The sequence below is a fragment of the Ptychodera flava genome, chromosome 8, assembly GCF_041260155.1.
Source record: "Ptychodera flava strain L36383 chromosome 8, AS_Pfla_20210202, whole genome shotgun sequence".
Classification (NCBI taxonomy): Eukaryota; Metazoa; Hemichordata; class Enteropneusta; family Ptychoderidae; genus Ptychodera; species Ptychodera flava.
Genome location: NC_091935.1, coordinates 22,249,959 through 22,272,008, shown reverse-complemented (window position 1 = coordinate 22,272,008; position 22,050 = coordinate 22,249,959). Strand labels below are relative to the sequence as shown.

The 22,050-nt window shown below is 34.8% G+C and overlaps 1 protein-coding gene across 1 annotated transcript in view; it reads left to right on the top strand.

Annotated features, from left to right (window-relative positions):
* The window catches only part of LOC139138792 (uncharacterized), a 50,927-nt gene that overhangs the window by 7,561 nt on the left and 21,316 nt on the right, over positions 1–22,050 (top strand). Inside the window, 6 exon segments of the mRNA XM_070707324.1 lie at positions 214–295; positions 1,280–1,344; positions 3,451–3,563; positions 3,933–4,001; positions 6,484–6,624; positions 7,144–7,270. Of these exon segments, the coding sequence (XP_070563425.1) occupies positions 219–295; positions 1,280–1,344; positions 3,451–3,563; positions 3,933–4,001; positions 6,484–6,624; positions 7,144–7,270 (592 nt within the window). The 5' untranslated portion in view covers positions 214–218.

Genomic DNA, 22,050 nt, shown 5'->3' with positions numbered 1-22,050 from the left:
TACCTGGACTCATGAATATGCAAATGAGGGCAAAGGTCATGGAAAAATTGATAATATGGAAGGAGTGGAAGCTGTGTAGGAGTTATAAATAGCACAGAAATTTTATTAAGAAATGAATTATATGAACAAGACTGACTTAAACGTATATAATTATTTAGGTTTCCAGGTTGTAAATTTACACATATCTATTCAATTCTTATTTTTTGTTTCCAGACAAAATGGAAGAACTCCTGTTGACCGGCAATTACTGCTTGAAGTCTATGAAGCCACCAGATTTGTCCAAAACCAGCAAGACGTTAGTAATCCTTTGTTTCTTTGTTTGTCTATATGTCTGCATGTGTTTATTTTGATCATACGGTAGACCCTCGAGAAAAATGAGGGTCTATGTTCTGATCAAGTCACAAAAAATGAAATCACAAACATTTTTGAGCTTTAAGTATTCTTTCCAGCTGCAGCATCCACTTCAGGTATAAAAATAAAATATTGCGTGTTTAATTTAACATGCAATCAGGAAATAGGGGATGTCGGTCAGGAAACAGCAAAATTTGGCAAAATTATGCGCAATTTTGAAAAGCAAGGAAAAAAAGAAGTTTTAGGGTCAGAGGATTTTATACAGGGTAGATCAGGTTACTGGAAACACATATTTTTTTATTTGGCCTAATATGAAAAGCTCAAATGAGAAAAGACAATTAGAATACATTTTTACCTATAAAACTATACATAGTGGTAAACTGTTTACAATGTACAAAAATTAACTAGTGTGAAATCCCAGCAAAGTAACTGGCATTGATGTTAGTCACTAATGTACTGAAATGTAACTTCCGGTGTGCTCTTGAACATGAAAATGAGAAAGCAGAATTAAGAAGGGGCTATACATGCAAGTGAGGGGGAAAAAAAGGACTACAGCTAAACACAAAATACAACAGTCTGCTGCTGCACAAAATAGCTCGGCCACTTGCAGCATAAATTTTGTCTGTCTGCAGTTATCCATCATGCAACATCTTGAGACACTGTGAGAACGCAAAATACTCGCTCTGCATCTTATCTTTATATCGGAGACTTTTTAGTCAAGGACCTAAATCCTTGGTTATGGTGTATGCTATATGCTTCCTCCCAGTTTTAGAGGAAGCAGAGCCGTACACTTTTACCGAGGCAAGGTCCTAGACAAGAGACTTTTATGTAAGTATAGGCAAAATTTAATGGTACATTTATTGAAGATCCTTTGTCAGATACATGCATAATACAGACCTGCATGACGACCTACATGTACCTCTTTCAGGGAGCTCAGAGCGTACTTTGAAAACTCCTTTGAAATCAACGAGAGTTTATTTACCGGACTGAAAGGTGAGTGTGACATTGCTGACCGTCACTGCACTCGTATGACCTTAACGTGACCCTATGTCTAACTGGTGACAGCACACCAATATTAGGTGAACCATAGTGGCAACAATTTTGAGTGTTTCTACGGTTCAAGCATGCTAAGACATAAATATGGGACATGTTAATTGGTCTTTTTCGCCAGGGTAAAATAAACATCGATGCATAAATCTAGACCAAGGTCTACATATGGCCCTTTTTTGGCCGAAATCATTGAAAAAGGACAACCCAGACCAATGGCCGTTTAAAATGGTAGTTATGTTGGACCAGGCCTCAGCTGTCCAGGCTTGCCAGTATAGCTGTCATTTCTAAAACGTATATCTAGAGAATTGTCATCTCTGCATGATAAACAACACTGACAAGAAAACAAGGAACACTTGAATAAGCATTCTGGCAAATGCCGACACAAACACAAGTTTTGCCGTGTGAATTTTCAACCAACCTACAGCAAAATCAAAATTGCGTGATTGATACAAGGCATATTCATAGAATTACTGAAAATAAATTCCATGTGATTTCTTTTGCATCCGGAAATCCAGTCATCCTGAGTACTTCATGACATGTTCTCATATATTACTGCAATGCAATTCTTCATTGATGATAAAAATAACAACAACGATGATAATAATAAGAAAAGCAATTATTATACCAGTATTAGTAATATTTATTTCTTTAACAAAAACACTTTCCACAGAAAAGGCATTTTGAGGTCTTAGCAACACAATTAAAATCATAAGTTAATGAAAAATACCAATGAAAAGTCACAATACTTATTAGAACAACCCAGTGTTTGACACTGAGAAATAAGATTACATTTTGTTCAGTAATGAGCAAAATCAGATTGCTTGAAAAGAAAGATGTTGGAAAACGAAAGAGATATTTGGTTTGCAAGAAACTAAACTGAAATGAAATTGTAATCCAGATTGATATTGTAAAGGTGAAAGTGAAAGTGGGATTCTGTAAAATATTGTCAAAATTGAAGTCCTCGGTAATGTCTTACATTAAGTCACAATATTTATTAGAAATACAGGTGTAATAAAACATTTTTGACAGAAATAAGAGAACATTTTGTTCAGTAATCTAGATTGATATTGTAAAGGTGAAAGTGAAAGTAAGATTCTGTAAAATATTGTCAAAAGTGAAATCGTTGGTAACATCTTACATGCAAAGTCAATCTCACACAAATGTATCATACAAGTCGATATTGTTTGCCAATTTAAGGTAGAATGCGCCTCGGGGTCAGATATTCAGACTGTTAAACTTTACAATATTCTATTAGGCTACCACATGTTGGGGCTCATTTGGAGCTTATGGAGTAAATAAAGTTTTCACTGGCTTAGTTTTGTGAAAATTGGGAATTTTATTTTCCCCGTAGAGATAACACAGGGGCAGCCATTTTGAATTTAAAATATTGTTAAATTATTGGGTACTTTCTTTCTCTTGCATGGTGACCCCTGATTTTTATTGATGATTTTGAAAGAGAAAAGTTGAAAGTTTAGTTGAGGAAAGTTTGAGCAGAAGTTTAAATCTTTCATTTTCGACGGGCGAACTAGACCTCAATGTAGAACTCGCCTCTGGGGTCAGATAGTTGGACTCCCAAATTTTTACAATTCTTTTCTGATCATACCACTTGCTTGGACTCATTTCAAAGGCCTTGGAGAATGAAATACTTTCACCGGCTTTAGTTTTTCAAAAATCCAAAATATAATTTTTCCCCCATAGAGTTACAACGGAAATGGCAGCCACTTTGAATATCAAATATCGCAAAATGTTGAGTAACTTGTTTCGCTAGTTCAAATTTTGCACAGTGGCCCCCTATTTTTATTGATGATTTGGTAAGAGAATGGTGAAAGTTTCATTTAGGAAAGTTTGAGCAAAAGTTTTAAGTCTTTCACTTTTGAGACACATACTTGAAATTGGTGTTGTTTATTGATTTCTCAGTAATAAAGAAAATCCAGCGACTGTTGTCTCAATGTATGCAAATATCTGTGATGTAAATTATGTTGTACTTGTTTTATTAACAATTCCAAGAATGCAGCTATCGTCTTTTGAACCTTCAAATTTCTCCACCAGATGAGTCAGTGTTCAACAAATGTCCGGACAGACTGCGTCTGCCGTTGATCTTCTACTATGCTCATACAGCCACTGTTTACGTCAATAAGCTGCTATTGGCTGAGCTTATTAAGGTAAAGATCATTATTCATTATAAATTAGAAACAAGATTACACATGCACAGACGTAATTTATGTACATTAACTGTAGCAATGTGTCCCAGTGATACTATACACACACACACACATACACACACACACATACACACAAGTATTATGCACAGACATCCTTGTGGGAGTTCACAGGGGTCTTAATTGCCAGAACAGAACACATTACAGATAATAACATAAATTACTTCAAGTAACAAGAAATAATGTCTATTGCTCATATATATATATATATATATATATATATATATATATATATATATATATATATATATATCCTTCGTTATACGGATACAATTGTTGGTTTTTACAGTATTTTCCTACTTGTTTCTATAGGAACGCGTGAATTTTGAATTTGAAACCCTCTTTGAGACTGGTGTTGATGAGATGTCCTGGGATGATACAGTGAGTAAACTGATAAAGAAAATAAGTGATTTAGACAACTTATATTCATAGGCACACCAACCACTCTACATATATACATAATAATGCCTTCTAAGTAATGTTAAGCAATAAATCCCCTCAAAGAAAGGGTATATACTACAATATTTTGAATGGCGTATGTGGACTGAACTTGTCAAAATCAAGTGGTATACTTGTCGCAAAGGTGATTTGTCATTGCTGTAATATATTTTAGACAGTAACCCATAATCACGTTCGATCAGAATGCACAGTGTCTTTGTCACATGCAGTATCAATCAGACGTCAGTGATAGAGTAGAAAAGGCAATCCATTCTACAAATAAACACTGCTATGGGTGCGTTTACAGTCATCATAACATGTGCAGCATTTTCTTTGATTTTCTCAAAGGTTTCTGTTAAATTAAGTCAATGATCTCATGAAGGGTAACTGTAAAGTTGCAAGCATCTATCCGAAGGATTTTGCTTAGTTTGCACCAGCACAAGAACTTGCTATATACTTTCCTAAAAATTCCACTACCTGGCAGATGTGGTGGAAAACTTAATTTTGTCATAAATGCAGCTGGCAAATCAATATGAACAGATTGGATTTGTCAGCATTGCGCAACAGTGACCTTTGGTGGTTCATGTTCATATGTGATAATTTTCATCTTTTTAACATAAAACATTGAATTGCTCAAAGTTTGTTCCAACAAAGAATATCTTGAACATATTTTCATTCTACTGTTTGATGAAGATCTTTATTAGCTCCGCTGTCAGCGACGCGGAGCTTATCAAATAGGTTGATTTTCCGTCGTCGTCCGTCGTCCGTCGTCGTCGTCGTCGTCGTCGTCCGTCAACAATTGCCTTCTCCTCTGAAACCGCAAGTCCAATTGCTTTGAAATTTTATATGCGGTTCACTTGGGGTGACCTCACTTAAGTTTGTTCAAATCGTGGTGAAATTTGCATATTTGTATTTTTGGGGCATTTTTTGGTGTTTTTGGTAAAAAATCTTCTTTTCTCAAACCGCTTGTCCGATTGCTTTGAAATTTAATATGCAGTTTACTTATGGTGACTTCAGTCAGATTTCTTCAAATCGTGGTGAAATTTGCATATTTGTATTTTTAAGGCAATTTTTGTCATTTTTGGTAAAAAAATCTTTAAAATCTTCTTCTTCAAAACTACCGGTCAGATAGCTTTGAAATTTGGTACATATGTCCCTAGGGATGATCTATTTAAGATTTGTTCAAATTGTGAAGAAATATGCAAATTTGCATTTTTAAGGCAATTTTTGCCATTTTTGGTCAAAAAATGTATTTCTCAAAAAGTACTGGTCTGATAGTTTTGAAATTTGGTATACAGGTTTCTATAGATGCACTTAGTAATATATATTGAATTTCTGATGAAATCTGTAATTTTGTATTTTTGGGCAATTTTTGCCATTTTTGGTCAAAAAATGTGTATTGCCAAAACTACTCATCTGATAGCTTTGAAATTTGGTATAGAGGTTCCTACACATGAACTAAATGATATGTATTGAAATTATGATGAATCTGCAATTTTGTATTTTTGGGCAATTTTTGCCATTTTTGGTCAAAAAATGTGTATTTCCAAAAGTACTCATCTGATAGCTTTGCAATTTAGTATACAGGTTCCTACAGATCACCTTAATGATATTTGTAGAAATTATGATGAAATCTGCGATTTTGTAATTTTGGGGCAATTTTTGCTATTTTTGGTCAAAAAACGTGTTTCTCAAAAAGTACTGGTCTGATAGCTTTGAAATTTGGTATACAGGTTCCTACAGATGAGCTAAGTAATATATATTTAATTTCTCCTGAAATCTGTAATTTTGTATTTTTGGGGCAATTTTTGCAATTTTAGGTCAAAAAATGTGTATTTCAACAACTGCTCATCTGATAGCTTTGAAATTTGGTATACAGGTTTCCATAGATGAACTACATGATATTTATTGAAATAATGATGAAATCTGCAATTTTGAATTTTGTGGCAATTTTTCCCATTTTTGGTCAAAATATGTGTTTCTCAAAAAGTACTGGTCTAACAGCTTTGAAATTTGGTATACAGGTTTCTATAGATGAACTCAATTTGATCTTTTGAAATTATGATGAAATCTGCAATTTTTATTTTGGGGGGGCAATTGTTGCCATTTTTGGTCAGAAAATTTTATTCTCAAAACACTACTCATCAGATAGCTTTGGTTGACATGTTCCTAGGGATGATCCGATGTGATATATTCAAAGTATGATGAAATCTTCATTGTGTATTTTTGCAGCTTATTTTAGCCACTTTTTTCTGGCCACTGCATTGAGCTATCAAAGATTTCCTCCTTCTTCATCAACATGTGTCAAAAATAGTTATTCTCTACATAAACACAGCGGAGCTATATCGGCCGCTAGGTCGCTTGTCTTAATTTATTCTTCCCATAATCTGCCGTGATTTTCAACTATTATCCATTTCTCACAAAGGAAAATTATCGCATGGGTGGTAGTTTCAAGTGGCCATCTGTCAAGGAGGTGACTGATTATCGTCAAAAAGTGAGAAATCTTATCCTGAAAGTGATCGAAGACACTCCACTGGAGCTGCCAATCAACCAAGATAGTCCCTGGGTAGGTAGACTGTAAATGATGCATGATGGGAAGGTAAACCATGACTGATGTATGATGGGTTGGTAGACTATGACTGATGCATGATGGGAATGTAAATCATGACTGATGAATGATGGGTAGGTAGACTATAAATGATGCATGATGGGAAGGTAAATCATGACTGATGCATTACGGGAAGGTAAACCATGACTGATGCATGATTGGTTGGTAGACTATCAATGATGCATGATGGGAAGGCAAATCATGCATGATGCATGATGGGAAGGTAAACCATAATTGTACACAATAATGATTGCCTGCATACAGCAAACACCAAATTTCAATGTATTCATTTATGCAAAGGTAAATATTTTCTTCTAAAGTTTCCAATGCTTTTTTTGCACAGTTAAAGTATTTTAAAGAAACCCTGAGTTTTACCTGTTTTGAATCTATCTCCAAACAGTCCTTTGATTTTTCAATGGAAGTGACACGTATTCTAACAGTTTGCAGTCTCAAACTAGTATTTTTGTTTAACTGTAGTGGGCTTTACTGATGGGAATTGAGCATGAGAGAATCCACATAGAGACTTCTTCAGTGCTAATTCGTCAACTGCCACTGGAGCTTGTCCAGCTTCCCAGAGACTGGAAATACGGACCAATGTCCTCAGGTAAAAGCCACTTCAATAAGTTTTCTTCATATGCTTTCAGCCCCATGATGATAGTCACATGTGCCCAGGTCCAAAGTCACTGTGGTAAATAACCGAGTTGGGCCATATCCATGATTGTGAAAGCCTCACGTGACAATTAACAGAATGATCATGTACAAACACTCTACTTGACCAAATGTTACATACCTGTGAGGGGTCAATCCACATGAACCCAGTATTTTCTGAAATTTTGACATTGTAAAAATTATAGTCAGTTGAGAAACAGACTTTGCAAAATCCTAATTACCTGACTGTTCAAATCCAGCTAAGATAAGCTAAGAAGTTACATGGTTGTTACTATTTATCATTAACCCTTTGAGCGTCAAAGTCCATTTTTGTCGCCTATATTAAAATATACACCAGTCAACTTTTTTTCTAAATTTTGCTAAAATTTTGATAAAAATCTGAAGCCAATAAAAAGTGATGTTCATTTGATCCAAAATTGTCAAAAAAATTGCAGAAAACTTCACAAAATTGGTAAAATGTTGCACACAATAATTTTGGTGGGAAAAATTGCAGCACTGAAAGGGTTAAATGTATTCTGAAGTGACAAATTTTACATTATCTGCTCTAAAACAGTTCGATTATGGTTTAAGGCAAAATGTACCACAGGGACAGATATTCAGATTCTCAAACTTTTACAATATTCTGTTGGCCTACCACTTATTGGGGATCATTCGGGGTAAAGCAAGTTTTCACTCATTTAGTTTTGTGAAAATTTGGAATTTCACTTTCCCCATAGAGATAACACAGGGATGGTGGCCTGAATTTTGAATTTCAAATATTGATAAATATTATTTTCTCAATTTACCAACATTTGCACAGTAACCCCTAGACTCTCCACAGTCGCTGTGCCTTGTTAGTGCGCCCCCACGATAGGCCTGCATTCGAAAGCTACGGTGTGCAGCTGTGAGCACGCGCTGCCAGACACAGCGACTGTCGGTTCTTGCAAGTATATGAATATTCATAAGGGTAGTGACCTCAAAAGAAAAACCTATCTAAATGGGCGGAGAGAATATTATACTAGTAGCCAGTAGACCTATATATGCGACATGTTTTTATTTTTCATTTTTAATTTTATTTGGCTATGCTACCTGTCATTTTTGTTTTGATTAACGGATGTGTGGAGTTCTATAAAGTACCCGGATCAGGCAGAAATCCGACCGGTCGCTTGCAAGAACGTCCAGACCCTGGGATTCGCGTCGCGTACTCTGAAGGGCGCGCGCGCGTGTCCCAACAGGGAAGAACGTGAATCGCAGGGTCTCTGCCAGACTAAGTAACCCCCTTCCCCTTTTTTTATTCTTAATTTTGAAAGAGAAAGGTTGCAAGCCTACTTGAGGAAAGTTTTTAAGCAAAAGCAAAAGTTTAAGCCTTTCATTTTGGAGGCATGAACTTTAACCATGAAAAGTCTGACACAGTATGCTCCAAGTTTGATTGATATTTTGATATTCATCTTTACGGTACACACAACTAACAGTGTAGTACAAGTATGCTGTTTGAATGGTATAATATTGCCAGGATGGTGATAACGGCTGACATTTATTAACCCCAATTGGTAGATCATTACTTGTACAATTTAACAGTTGTATGTTGACAATATGATAACACCATCTCATTAAAGTAGTTGAAGTTTAGAATTCATTCAAGCACAGTGGAGGAACCATGATTCAAGTAGCCGTGAGTTCTATACACATGTATTCAGTGATGATTATAAAAATGATATTCAGTGTTTGTGATCAAATTTGTATTTCATTTTACCGTATATCTGCCACCTCATATGGGTGTACTCTGGAATAAAAAGGACACGTGGCGGACTCCTACAGACCGAGTACGCGCCAAAGAGATCATGTGATGTGCCAAAACAAACAAGTCCATGTGTACAAACATGTCTTGAAATACATGTATTTCTGTGTACATGGGCTTTCTTGTACCTTATATCCATTCAAATTCTATGCTTAACCCCAATGGACATCTCTTGTATATCCAGTTTGTAGAGCAATCCTGAATTATAAAAATCATGAAGGTTTTCTTGGAAATGCCCTGTATCACCATCAGCCATCATGAGGACTACATTGACAACAAAGTCAACTGAAGATGAAAATAGTATTTGTGCCTCGTTCAGCAAAAGTCTTTCGTAATGAAAATTTTAATAATGAAGATGATTTACTACTTTCATTTACCCTCATCGACAGTGCCTGGGCATACAGACACTAACACACAAATTGAATCATAAATTGAGATGGTAAACAAAATATGTAGTCATTGGAAAGACATCAAGAATGTTGTTATAAAACCTTGACAAAAGAAGCTGATATAAATGTGTGGTTACAGAAGAGAAGACAACTCCTAAATGTTTTTCGTTTCACTTTGAATGTTCAGGTCATTCCAAACTTTTAACTGTGATATTATGAGTTAGGTGCGGAATTGTGTCTTTTCCTGAAAGCCATTTCTAAACTACATGTATTCCCTATGGGGCTAAAACTACTAAAAACGATAAACACGGCAAAAAAAAACGATAATTATCACTTTCTAAATAGCGTTCTAAGTTTAGAAATTAGCAGTAGTTTAGAAAGTTTAGAGTTTCTAAGGATATATCGGATAAAAACGATAATTATGACTTTCTAAATAGCATTCTAAGTTTAGCTGTAGTTAGAAAGTCGGGCTTGGAGTGAATAAAGTTTCCCAAGGATATATCGGATAAAAACGATAATTATCACTTTCTAAATATCGTTCTAAGATTAGAAAATAGCTGAAGTTTAGCTGAAGTTTAGAAAGTCGGGACTTAGGTTGAAAATTTTTTTCCAAGGATATATCGGATAAAAACGATAATTATCACTTTCTAAATAGCGTTCTAAGTTTAGAAATTAGCTGTAGTTTAGAAAGTCGGGCTTGGAGTGAAAAAAGTTTCCCAAGGATATATCGGATAAAAACGATAATTATCACTTTCTAAATATCGTTCTAAGTTTAGAAATTAGCTGAAGTTTAGCTGAAGTTTAGAAAGTCGGGCCTTAGGTTGAAATTTTTTTCCAAGGATATATCGGATAAAAACGATAATTATCACTTTCTAAATATCGTTCTAAGTTTAGAAAATAGCTGAAGTTTAGCTGAAGTTTAGAAAGTCGGGCCTTAGGTTGAAATTTTTCCAAGGATATATCGGATAAAACGATAATTATCACTTTCTAAATATCGTTCTAAGTTTAGAAAATAGCTGAAGTTTAGCTGAAGTTTAGAAAGTCGGGACTTAGGTTGAAAATTTTTTTCCAAGGATATATCGGATAAAAACGATAATTATCACTTTCTAAATACGTTCTAAGTTTAGAAATTAGCTGTAGTTTAGAAAGTCGGGCTTGGAGTGAAAAAAGTTTCCCAAGGATATATCGGATAAAAACGATAATTATCACTTTCTAAATATCGTTCTAAGATTAGAAAATAGCTGAAGTTTAGCTGAAGTTTAGAAAGTCGGGACTTAGGTTGAAAATTTTTTCCAAGGATATATCGGATAAAAACGATAATTATCACTTTCTAAATAGCGTTCTAAGTTTAGAAAGTCGGGCTTGGAGTGAAAAAGTTTCCCAAGGATATATCGGATAAAAACGATAATTATCACTTTCTAAATATCGTTCTAAGTTTAGAAATTAGCTGAAGTTTAGCTGAAGTTTAGAAAGTCGGGCCTTAGGTTGAAATTTTTTTCCAAGGATATATCGGATAAAAACGATAATTATCACTTTCTAAATATCGTTCTAAGTTTAGAAAATAGCTGAAGTTTAGCTGAAGTTTAGAAAGTCGGGACTTAGGTTGAAAATTTTTTTCCAAGGATATATCGGATAAAAACGACAATTATCACTTTCTAAATAGCGTTCTAAGTTTAGAAATTAGCTGTAGTTTAGAAAGTCGGGCTTGGGGTGAAAAAAATTTTCCCAGGGATATATCGGATAAAAACGATAATTATCACTTTCTAAATAGCGTTCTTAGTTTAGAAATTAGCTGTAGTTTAGAAAGTCGGGCTTGGAGTGAAAAAAGTCACTTTCTAAATATCGTTCTAAGTTTAGAAAATAGCTGAAGTTTAGAAAGTTTAGAAAATCGGGACTTAGGTTGAAATTTTTTTCCAAGGATATATCGGATAAAAACGATAATTATCACTTTCTAAATATCGTTCTAAGATTAGAAAATAGCTGAAGTTTAGCTGAAGTTTAGAAAGTCGGGACTTAGGTTGAAAATTTTTTCCAAGGATATATCGGATAAAAACGATAATTATCACTTTCTAAATAGCGTTCTAAGTTTAGAAATTAGCTGTAGTTTAGAAAGTCGGGCTTGGAGTGAAAAAACTTTCCCAAGGATATATCGGATAAAAACGATAATTATCACTTTCTAAATAGCGTTCTAAGTTTAGAAATTAGCTGTAGTTTAGAAAGTCGGGCTTGGAGTGAAAAAAGTCACTTTCTAAATATCGTTCTAAGTTTAGAAAATAGCTGAAGTTTAGAAAGTTTAGAAAATCGGGACTTAGGTTGAAATTTTTTTCCAAGGATATATCGGATAAAAACGATAATTATCACTTTCTAAATATCGTTCTAAGATTAGAAAATAGCTGAAGTTTAGCTGAAGTTTAGAAAGTCGGGACTTAGGTTGAAAATTTTTTTCCAAGGATATATCGGATAAAAACGATAATTATCACTTTCTAAATAGCGTTCTAAGTTTAGAAATTAGCTGTAGTTTAGAAAGTCGGGCTTGGAGTGAAAAAAGTTTCCCAAGGATATATCGGATAAAAACGATAATTATCACTTTCTAAATATCGTTCTAAGATTAGAAAATAGCTGAAGTTTAGCTGAAGTTTAGAAAGTCGGGACTTAGGTTGAAAATTTTTTTCCAAGGATATATCGGATAAAAACGATAATTATCACTTTCTAAATAGCGTTCTAAGTTTAGAAATTAGCTGTAGTTTAGAAAGTCGGGCTTGGAGTGAAAAAAGTTTCCCAAGGATATATCGGATAAAAACGATAATTATCACTTTCTAAATATCGTTCTAAGTTTAGAAATAGCTGAAGTTTAGCTGAAGTTTAGAAAGTCGGGCCTTAGGTTGAAAATTTTTTTCCAAGGATATATCGGATAAAAACGATAATTATCACTTTCTAAATATCGTTCTAAGTTTAGAAATTAGCTGTAGTTTAGAAAGTCGGGCTTGGAGTGAAAAAAGTTTCCCAAGGATATATCGGAAAAAAACGATAATTATCACTTTCTAAATATCGTTCTAAGTTTAGAAATTAGCTGAAGTTTAGCTGAAGTTTAGAAAGTCGGGCCTTAGGTTGAAATTTTTTTCCAAGGATATATCGGATAAAAACGATAATTATCACTTTCTAAATATCGTTCTAAGTTTAGAAAATAGCTGAAGTTTAGCTGAAGTTTAGAAAGTCGGGACTTAGGTTGAAAATTTTTTTCCAAGGATATATCGGATAAAAACGATAATTATCACTTTCTAAATAGCGTTCTAAGTTTAGAAATTAGCTGTAGTTTAGAAAGTCGGGCTTGGGGTGAAAAATTTTCCCAGGGATATATCGGATAAAAACGATAATTATCACTTTCTAAATAGCGTTCTAAGTTTAGAAATTAGCTGTAGTTTAGAAAGTCGGGCTTGGAGTGAAAAAGTCACTTTCTAAATATCGTTCTAAGTTTAGAAAATAGCTGAAGTTTAGAAAGTTTAGAAAATCGGGACTTAGGTTGAAATTTTTTCCAAGGATATATCGGATAAAAACGATAATTATCACTTTCTAAATATCGTTCTAAGATTAGAAAATAGCTGAAGTTAAGCTGAAGTTTAGAAAGTCGGGACTTAGGTTGAAAATTTTTTCCAAGGATATATCGGATAAAAACGATAATTATCACTTTCTAAATAGCGTTCTAAGTTTAGAAATTAGCTGTAGTTTAGAAAGTCGGGCTTGGAGTGAAAAAGTTTCCCAATGATATATCGGATAAAAACGATAATTATCACTTTCTAAATAGCGTTCTAAGTTTAGAAATTAGCTGAAGTTTAGCTGAAGTTTAGAAAGTCGGGCCTTAGGTTGAAATTTTTTTCCAAGGATATATCGGATAAAAACGATAATTATCACTTTCTAAATAGCGTTCTAAGTTTAGAAAATAGCTGAAGTTTAGAAAGTTTAGAAAGTCGGGACTTAGGTTGAAAATTTTTTTCCAAGGATATATCGGATAAAAACGATAATTATCACTTTCTAAATAGCGTTCTAAGTTTAGAAATTAGCTGTAGTTTAGAAAGTGGGCTTGGAGTGAAAAAAGTTTCCCAAGGATATATCGGATAAAAACGATAATTATCACTTTCTAAATAGCGTTCTAAGTTTAGAAATTAGCTGTAGTTTAGAAAGTCGGGCTTGGAGTGAAAAAAGTTTCCCAAGGATATATCGGATAAAAACGATAATTATCACTTTCTAAATAGCGTTCTAAGTTTAGAAATTAGCTGAAGTTTAGCTGAAGTTTAGAAAGTCGGGCCTTAGGTTGAAATTTTTTTTCCAAGGATATATCGGATAAAAACGATAATTATCACTTTCTAAATAGGTTTCTAAGTTTAGAAATTAGCTGAAGTTTAGAAAATTAGAAAGTCGGGACTTAAGTTGAAAATTTTTTTCCAAGGATATATCGGATAAAACGATAATTATCACTTTCTAAACAGCGTTCTAAGTTTAGAATTAGCTGTAGTTTAGAAAGTCGGGCCTTAGGTTGAATTTTTTTCCCAAAGATATATCAGATAAAAACGATAATTATCACTTTCTAAATATCGTTCTAAGTTTAGAAATTAGCTGAAGTTTAGCTGAAGTTTAGAAAGTCAGGCCTTAGGTTGAAATTTTTTTCCAAGGATATATCGGATAAAAACGATAATTATCACTTTCTAAATATCGTTCTCAGTTTAGAAAATAGCTGAAGTTTAGCTGAAGTTTAGAAAGTCGGGACTTAGGTTGAAAATTTTTTCCAAGGATATATCGGATAAAAACGATAATTATCACTTTCTAAATAGCGTTCTAAGTTTAGAAATTAGCTGTAGTTTAGAAAGTCGGGCTTGGAGTGAAAAAAGTTTCCCAAGGATATATCGGATAAAAACGATAATTATCACTTTCTAAATAGCGTTCTAAGTTTAGAAATTAGCTGTAGTTTAGAAAGTCGGGCTTGGAGTGAAAAAAGTTTCCCAAGGATATATCGGATAAAAACGATAATTATCACTTTCTAAATATCGTTCTAAGTTTAGAAAATAGCTGAAGTTTAGAAAGTTTAGAAAGTCGGGACTTAGGTTGAAAATTTTTTTCCAAGGATATATCGGATAAAAACGATAATTATCACTTTCTAAATAGCGTTCTAAGTTTAGAAATTAGCTGTAGTTTAGAAAGTCGGGCCTTAGGTTGAATTTTTTCCCAAGGATATATCAGATAAAAACGATAATTATCACTTTCTAAATATCGTTCTAAGTTTAGAAATTAGCTGAAGTTTAGCTGAAGTTTAGAAAGTCGGGCCTTAGGTTGAAATTTTTTTCCAAGGATATATCGGATAAAAACGATAATTATCACTTTCTAAATATCGTTCTCAGTTTAGAAAATAGCTGAAGTTTAGCTGAAGTTTAGAAAGTCGGGACTTAGGTTGAAAATTTTTTCCAAGGATATATCGGATAAAAACGATAATTATCACTTTCTAAATAGCGTTCTAAGTTTAGAAATTAGCTGTAGTTTAGAAAGTCGGGCTTGGAGTGAAAAATGTTTCCAAAGGATATATCGGATAAAAACGATAATTATCACTTTCTAAATAGCGTTCTAAGTTTAGAAATTAGCTGTAGTTTAGAAAGTCGGGCTTGGAGTGAAAAAAGTTTCCCAAGGATATATCGGATAAAAACGATAATTATCACTTTCTAAATATCGTTCTAAGTTTAGAAAATAGCTGAAGTTTAGAAAGTTTAGAAAGTCGGGACTTAGGTTGAAAATTTTTTTCCAAGGATATATCGGATAAAAACGATAATTATCACTTTCTAAATAGCTTTCTAAGTTTAGAAAATAGCTGTAGTTTAGAAAGTCGGGTTTAGGTTGAAATTTTTTCCAAGGATATATCGGATAAAAACGATAATTATCACTTTCTAAATAGCGTTCTAAGTTTAGAAATTAGCTGTAGTTTAGAAAGTTGAACTTTACGTTGAGAAACAACTCACCGGATATGTCGGATAAAAACATGGTACAGCATTTCTATTGTAATGTCTTCCCAGTGTTTCAAGGGAAAATGTGTGAGTTTGTAGGAGTAGTCTTGTAGAACCAGGAAAATACTATTAGTTTCCCCAAGAAGTAAGTTTTAAAATCCAAAGCTCAAATATGACTTGGCCAATAGACCCCGAGAGAGCATACTTCCTATAAAATTGACCATTGCGTTTGGCAAGAAGTTGAATGTTACGAAGTAGAGAAATATGACAGTGAGTCAGCATAAACACAATTTGTGAAGAGAAATTGTAAATATTTGTTTTGTCCGTCAAAAACAAAGTCTGTCAAATAACCACCCGGCTAGACTACGTGTTATGAAAAATAAACCAGATATTTGACGTGGAGACGAATGTACATAAAAGTAACCATACTGCCACATTTCAAATGACCAAGGTGTGTTGAGATTATCTTGATCGCGTCCATTTGTGCAGATTAAGTAATGGTGCAAATTAATGCTAAGGGCCTGTGTTGCCCCTGTGGTTGCCAAGGTGTGTTGAGATTTGTCCACAACGATCGCGTCCATTTGTGCTGATTAATGCAAATTTATGCTAATGGTCTTATCAAATGTTTTGCCGGCCAGGCCGCCATCTTCCAGCTGCGTGCTCACAGTAAGAGATTGAATCATTCAGAAAATGGGGCCTGAAGTGAAAACAATTTTTCCTTGATATATCGGATAAAAACGATAATTATCGCTTTCTAAATAGCGTTCTAGGTTTAGAAAATAGCTGTAGTTTAGAGAGTCGGGGTTGGAGTGGAAAAAGTTTCGCAAGGATATATCGGATAAAAACGATAATTATCGCTTTCTAAATAGCGTTCTAAGTTTAGAAATTAGCTGTAGTTTAGAAAGTCGGAGTCAGTGGAAAAAATTTTCCAAGAATAAAAACGTTGGTACACCATTTCTGTTGTCATCTGTATATTCCCTAGTGTTTCAAGGGTAAAAGTGTGAGCTTGTAGGAGCAGTCTTGTAGAACCTGGAAAATACTATCAGTTTTCCCCAGAAGCAAGTTCTAAAAGCCAAAGCTGAAATGCATTGGCCCTATCAAAAGTGTTGCCGGCCAGGCTGCCATCTCCAGGCTGCGTGCTCACAGTGAAATGTGGAGTGCGTGAGATGAAGTCCCGCAAACTTTTCCAAGAATATGTCGGAAAAAAGGCTGATACACGTTTCTGTTGTCATCTGTATATCCCAAGTGTTTTTATTAAAGTAAAAAGTGTGAGTATGTAGGAGTTTTCTTGTAAAACCAGGAAAATACTATCAGTTTCCCCCAGAAGTAAGTTTTAAAATCCAAAGCTCAAATGAGCTTGTCCATTAAACCAAAAATGGAACAATACTACCACAGTTCTAATGACCAAGGTGTGTTCAATTACGATCGCGCGCGTCAATTTGTGCTTGAAGTTAATGTTAATGAGGCATTGACAAGGCTATTAGCATTAATTTGCACCACAATGGACACGATTGTCGTGGAACTATCTGACCCTCTTCTTGTCTGTGTCTGAACACACCTCGGTCATGCTTGATTATTTACATTCGTCTTCACGTCACACATCTGGTTTATTTGTCATTAACACTAGCGGTGGCTATTTGACAGTCTTTGTTTTTGACGGTCAAAGAATAAACATTCACAATTTTTCGTCATCGCTCACTCAGAGCCACATTTCTCTACTTCATGACATTCAATTCTTGCCCGTTGAAATGGTCAATTCAATAAGGGGTGCTTTTCTCGCGGGTTTCACATTTGAGCTTTGGATTTACCGCTTGGCAAAACTGATCACAGTATTTTCCTGATTCTATCCGACATATCCTCGAACAAATTTTTTTCACCCAAGGCCCGATTTTCTAAACTTCAGCTAATTTCTAAACTTAGAACGCTATTTAGAAAGTGATAATTATCGTTTTTATCCGATATATCCTAGAACAATTTTTTCAGCAAGGCCCGACTTTCTAAACTTCAGCTAATTTCTAAACTTAGAACGCTATTTAGAAAGTGATAATTATCGTTTTTATCCGATATATCCTTGGAAAAATTTTTCACCCAAGGCCCGACTTTCTAAACTTCAGCTAATTTCTAAACTTAGAACGCTATTTAGAAAGTGATAATTATCGTTTTTATCCGATATATCCTAGAACAAATTTTTTCACCCAAGGCCCGATTTTCTAAACTTCAGCTAATTTCTAAACTTAGAACGCTATTTAGAAAGTGATAATTATCGTTTTTATCCGATATATCCTCGAACAAATTTTTTCACTCAAGGCCCGACTTTCTAAACTTCAGCTAATTTCTAAACTTAGAACGCTATTTAGAAAGTGATAATTATCGTTTTTCGATATATCCTTGGAAAAATGTTTTCACCCGAGGCCCGACTATAAACTTCAGCTAATTTCTAAATTTAGAACGCTATTTAGAAAGCGATAATTATCGCTTCTGGCTAAACTTTCTAAGTTTAGATTTAGATTTAGACAATTCTAGTTTAGCTTTCTAAACTTCCAGCTAAACTTTCTAAAAACGATAAAAACACAATTCCGCACCTTAACTGTGATATTATCTGATGGACTTTGAACAGAGTTTTATTTGGTTGTCTGATTAGACCAGTATCCCATTTGTCGTATCTGTCAGCTTGCTGAAGGGGTCAGTTTGTGTTCATGGTGTCCCAAAGAAGTCAATGTTTACCCATTCCACCAGTGCCACTTGACCTAAACCAATATGTATTTATCTACATTGACAGCATAAGAACATATTGTGTAAATACGCGTATGAAATTTGCTGTCCTACCCTCCTCTGTGTGCTGGCACTCCTCCCCCAATCACACATGCAACACCCGCATGATCTTTTGGGGAAAAATGACACAACATGCATGGTTTTGATACTTGAAAGCATTTCATTTCTCTGCGTAAATTACAGTGCGTTTCACCAAGGTACTGCAACTCAGCGTATGAGACGCACACATTTTACGTACAGCACAAACGATAAGCTTGGGTATCACGACACATTTGAAAGTCACCGACTCACTCATTAATTACAGTAAACCAGCATGGGGCAGCCGCTCTGTCTAGACAGAGAGATACACTTGATCTACAATGTGTGGCTTTTTAGTTAGTTTCTGTTGAGAATACCTTCACCTCTTGAACTCTTAGCTGAAATTGTAAAAGACACAGTTACATTGTAGATCAAGTCTAGTCAAACTGTGGGCACACAGTCCATGTAGCCGACAATGAGATGCAAATGATATGCGGTTAAGGTCTCCTCAACTAACTTTCAGCTGGTTGCACACTTTCTACTATTTTTATAGTATTTTATACAAAGGCACAGACTTATTCTACCTTCAACTTAAAACTGATAGTGATTTTGTAGCTCATCCTTTACTGTTTTGATAGTTTTTGGTAGCCAGTAACAGACACTTCGTGTTCGTGTCGGCTACATGGACGATCTGCCCAACTGTGTATCTCTCAGTCTAGACAGCGGCTGCCCCATGCTGGTTTACTGTAATTAATCGATGAATCGGTGGCTTTGAAATGTGTTGTGATACCCAAGCTAATCGTGTGTTTTGTACGTGGCTTGTGTCCGTCTCATACGCTGAGTTGCGGTACCTAGGTGAAACACACTGTAGAAAAAAAGCGCAAAGATATGATTGATGTAAAATCTATGATTATATATCAAACTCTCTGGTCTGATGCCAAATTCAAAAGACTTTTCCATACCCTACAAACCCGTAATATTGTACGTTTATCTCACATTGTTCTTCTGATGCATTTTGATGGACAATGCACAACGTGAAACTATAATAAAAGTAGTTCCATGGTCAAAGTGTTTTACACGGTACCAGAGAGAAAAACGGAACCACTTCTGGGAAATATTTTTCCTATGATAGATGTGACAAGCTAAAGAATTATTTTTTCATGCATCGTTTACAAACCCATAAATTTCCTCAGTATATCTTGACATGCAATGACTAAGCACATTGCACATGGCATGTCCCAGAATATATCAGGTGATAGATAAGCTTTAAAGATTGGTGTCCAACACTCTGGAGCCGACTCGCAGCGATTTCGAAGCTGTTATCCAATTGGTTGGCAGAATCGTACCGTTACAATGAAATAATACAAATAAACTCCCTAAGTTGCTGTGAATAGTGACAATCGACCAATCAGATATAACCTTGCAAACACGCTGCGAGTCAGCCGACATTCTGTACAAAAATATTTCCTGCTAAATTTTGAGGTCAGAGTGGTGCTTTTAAAAAGGAATATTTCGAAATAGGCAGGTGATGATTGGGAAGCCTCAGAATGTCCATTTTATTTTACCCAGTGGTGATTCCAAGAAATAGTTAAAAAACGGTGTCCCAGATTTTTTCTATTCCCTTTTGTTTCAGCACAATAAGGTGTGAAAGTAACAACTCTGGGTTTTTGAATAAATTACCGGGTTTCGTTCACTTCAGCAAGAATTTCTCTTGTTCTATCAATTTTACCGAAAATCTGGGACACCGTTTTTTCCCCAGACTACTTAATTGTTGATTTCTGTTAAAAGATCTCAAGTCGCCATAGTCCTGTAACACCTAATTTTTTTTAGGTAAAAAACTCAAAAACACATATTTTTGAGAGAAATGGTCACAAACGCTGTGATTTCGGAAAATAAACATATTTTTCATAATGTTGAGATATAAGGCTAACAGAAAATATACAATGTGTGGGGTCTAAAAGTGAAATTTATTGAGAAAAAGTGAGTTTAAAATAAGTATCATCTAACGTGTGTCTCTACCTTAATCGTTAATTTTACCTGGCCCTGTGATCTGTTTATAAAGCAGACAGGCTAACATATCTTGATCCCGAGTTGTGAACCCCAAGTATGAAATCATTCACTAACCTTTACCCCTTTGAGTGATGTAATTTTTCCCTCCAAAATTTTAGTTCAACATTTTAACACTTTTTATGAATTTTTCTGTAATTTTTTTATTATTTCAGACCAAACGGACATCACATTTCATTAGCTACAGGTTTTCATCAAAATCTTGGCAAAAATCTGAAAAAATTTGACTGGGTACATTTTGTAAAGGTGACAAAAGTTGACTTTGGCGTGCAAAGGGTTAAAGGGGCAAGTTATTTATCAGCTTTATTGACACATAGACAGACTTGATAAAAGTTTTAATGGAAAACATACTTTATATCAACTTGGAGCTGGAAACTGATCCATTTCTAGCTCCATGATGTCAACAAGAACTATTGCCGAGAAACAATGATTGAGGACTGCCCGGTTGCAGAGAGAAAGTTCATAATGGGACCACCTTATGTCTATTTACAAATTACATTCGGGCATTGTCAAGGCCCATTAGTGTGACTAACAAAACCTGACCCTTCCAGACTTCTTGAAAGTGTAACCACCATCAGCAGAGGTGGAAAGAGTCCAAATATTGATTTTGGTTCAACTGAATTTTGAAACCGCCAGAACCATATAGTCAGAAAAGAAATTATGCTGATCTGGAACACCCAGTGCTTTGTCTGTTTTCTTTTGTGATTTAACCCGTTATTGACTCAGTCTAGTAATAACAATTCTGTTAATGAATTTTAAAGAAAAACAGCCATAGTGCAAAGGTAAAATGCGCCTTGAGAACAGATATTCAGACTCTCAAACTTTTAGAATTTTCTTTTGGCCTACCACTATTTGGGGTGTTTATTTTGAAGCTTAATGAAGTAAAAAAACAGTTTCCAGTCTGGCTTAGTTTTGTGAAAACCAGGAATTTTATTTTCCCCCATAGAGATTAAACTAGAGATGGCAGCCATTTTCAATTTCAAAATTTTGGGGTAATTTGTTTCTCTTGTACCAAAATTTACATGGTGAGCCCTGAATTTTTTATTCTTGATTTTGAAAGAGTTAATGGTTGAAAAGTTTGCTTGAGGAACGTTTGAGTAAAAAATATAAGTCTTTCCTTTTCGAGGGCAGCCCCACTGCATGGACTGGTTGGTGGTAGCATGCTTCAGGTCTAACTAGGTTCAGATTTTCAATGTGGCACAGCGTGACATAACAGTGACTCAGTCATCACTTTGACTGAACGTGACGAACTGGAACTATTTTCCACTTGACAACTTTTGGATTTTAAAAATGATCGAATTACATGTTTTACATACAGGAAATCTGGTTTTTTTTTAATTTATGGATTAAAAAATTGGAAGACCACATAAAAGTGATTATACATATCAACAAACCATTCAATGATGAAAAATGTCCTATTTTTTGACAGATTTTCGTCTTAACACGGAAATAAAGCATATAACTGCCATTAACCTAAATATTTGTACTTGAAAATTATCTAAGAGAAGCATGTAATGAAAACATAGCCCAAACAAGGGACTATGTGCCCTTGGAGCACAAGATGTACCATTCGCTCCCTCCTGATGGTCACCTGCCCTCAGACACATGGTATCTGCATGAACACACAGTGAGCAGACTCCAACTCGGGCCAGCAGTTTTTGGCTAGTTTGGCCATAGACCTTTTTAGGGTCTATGGTTTGGCTATCTA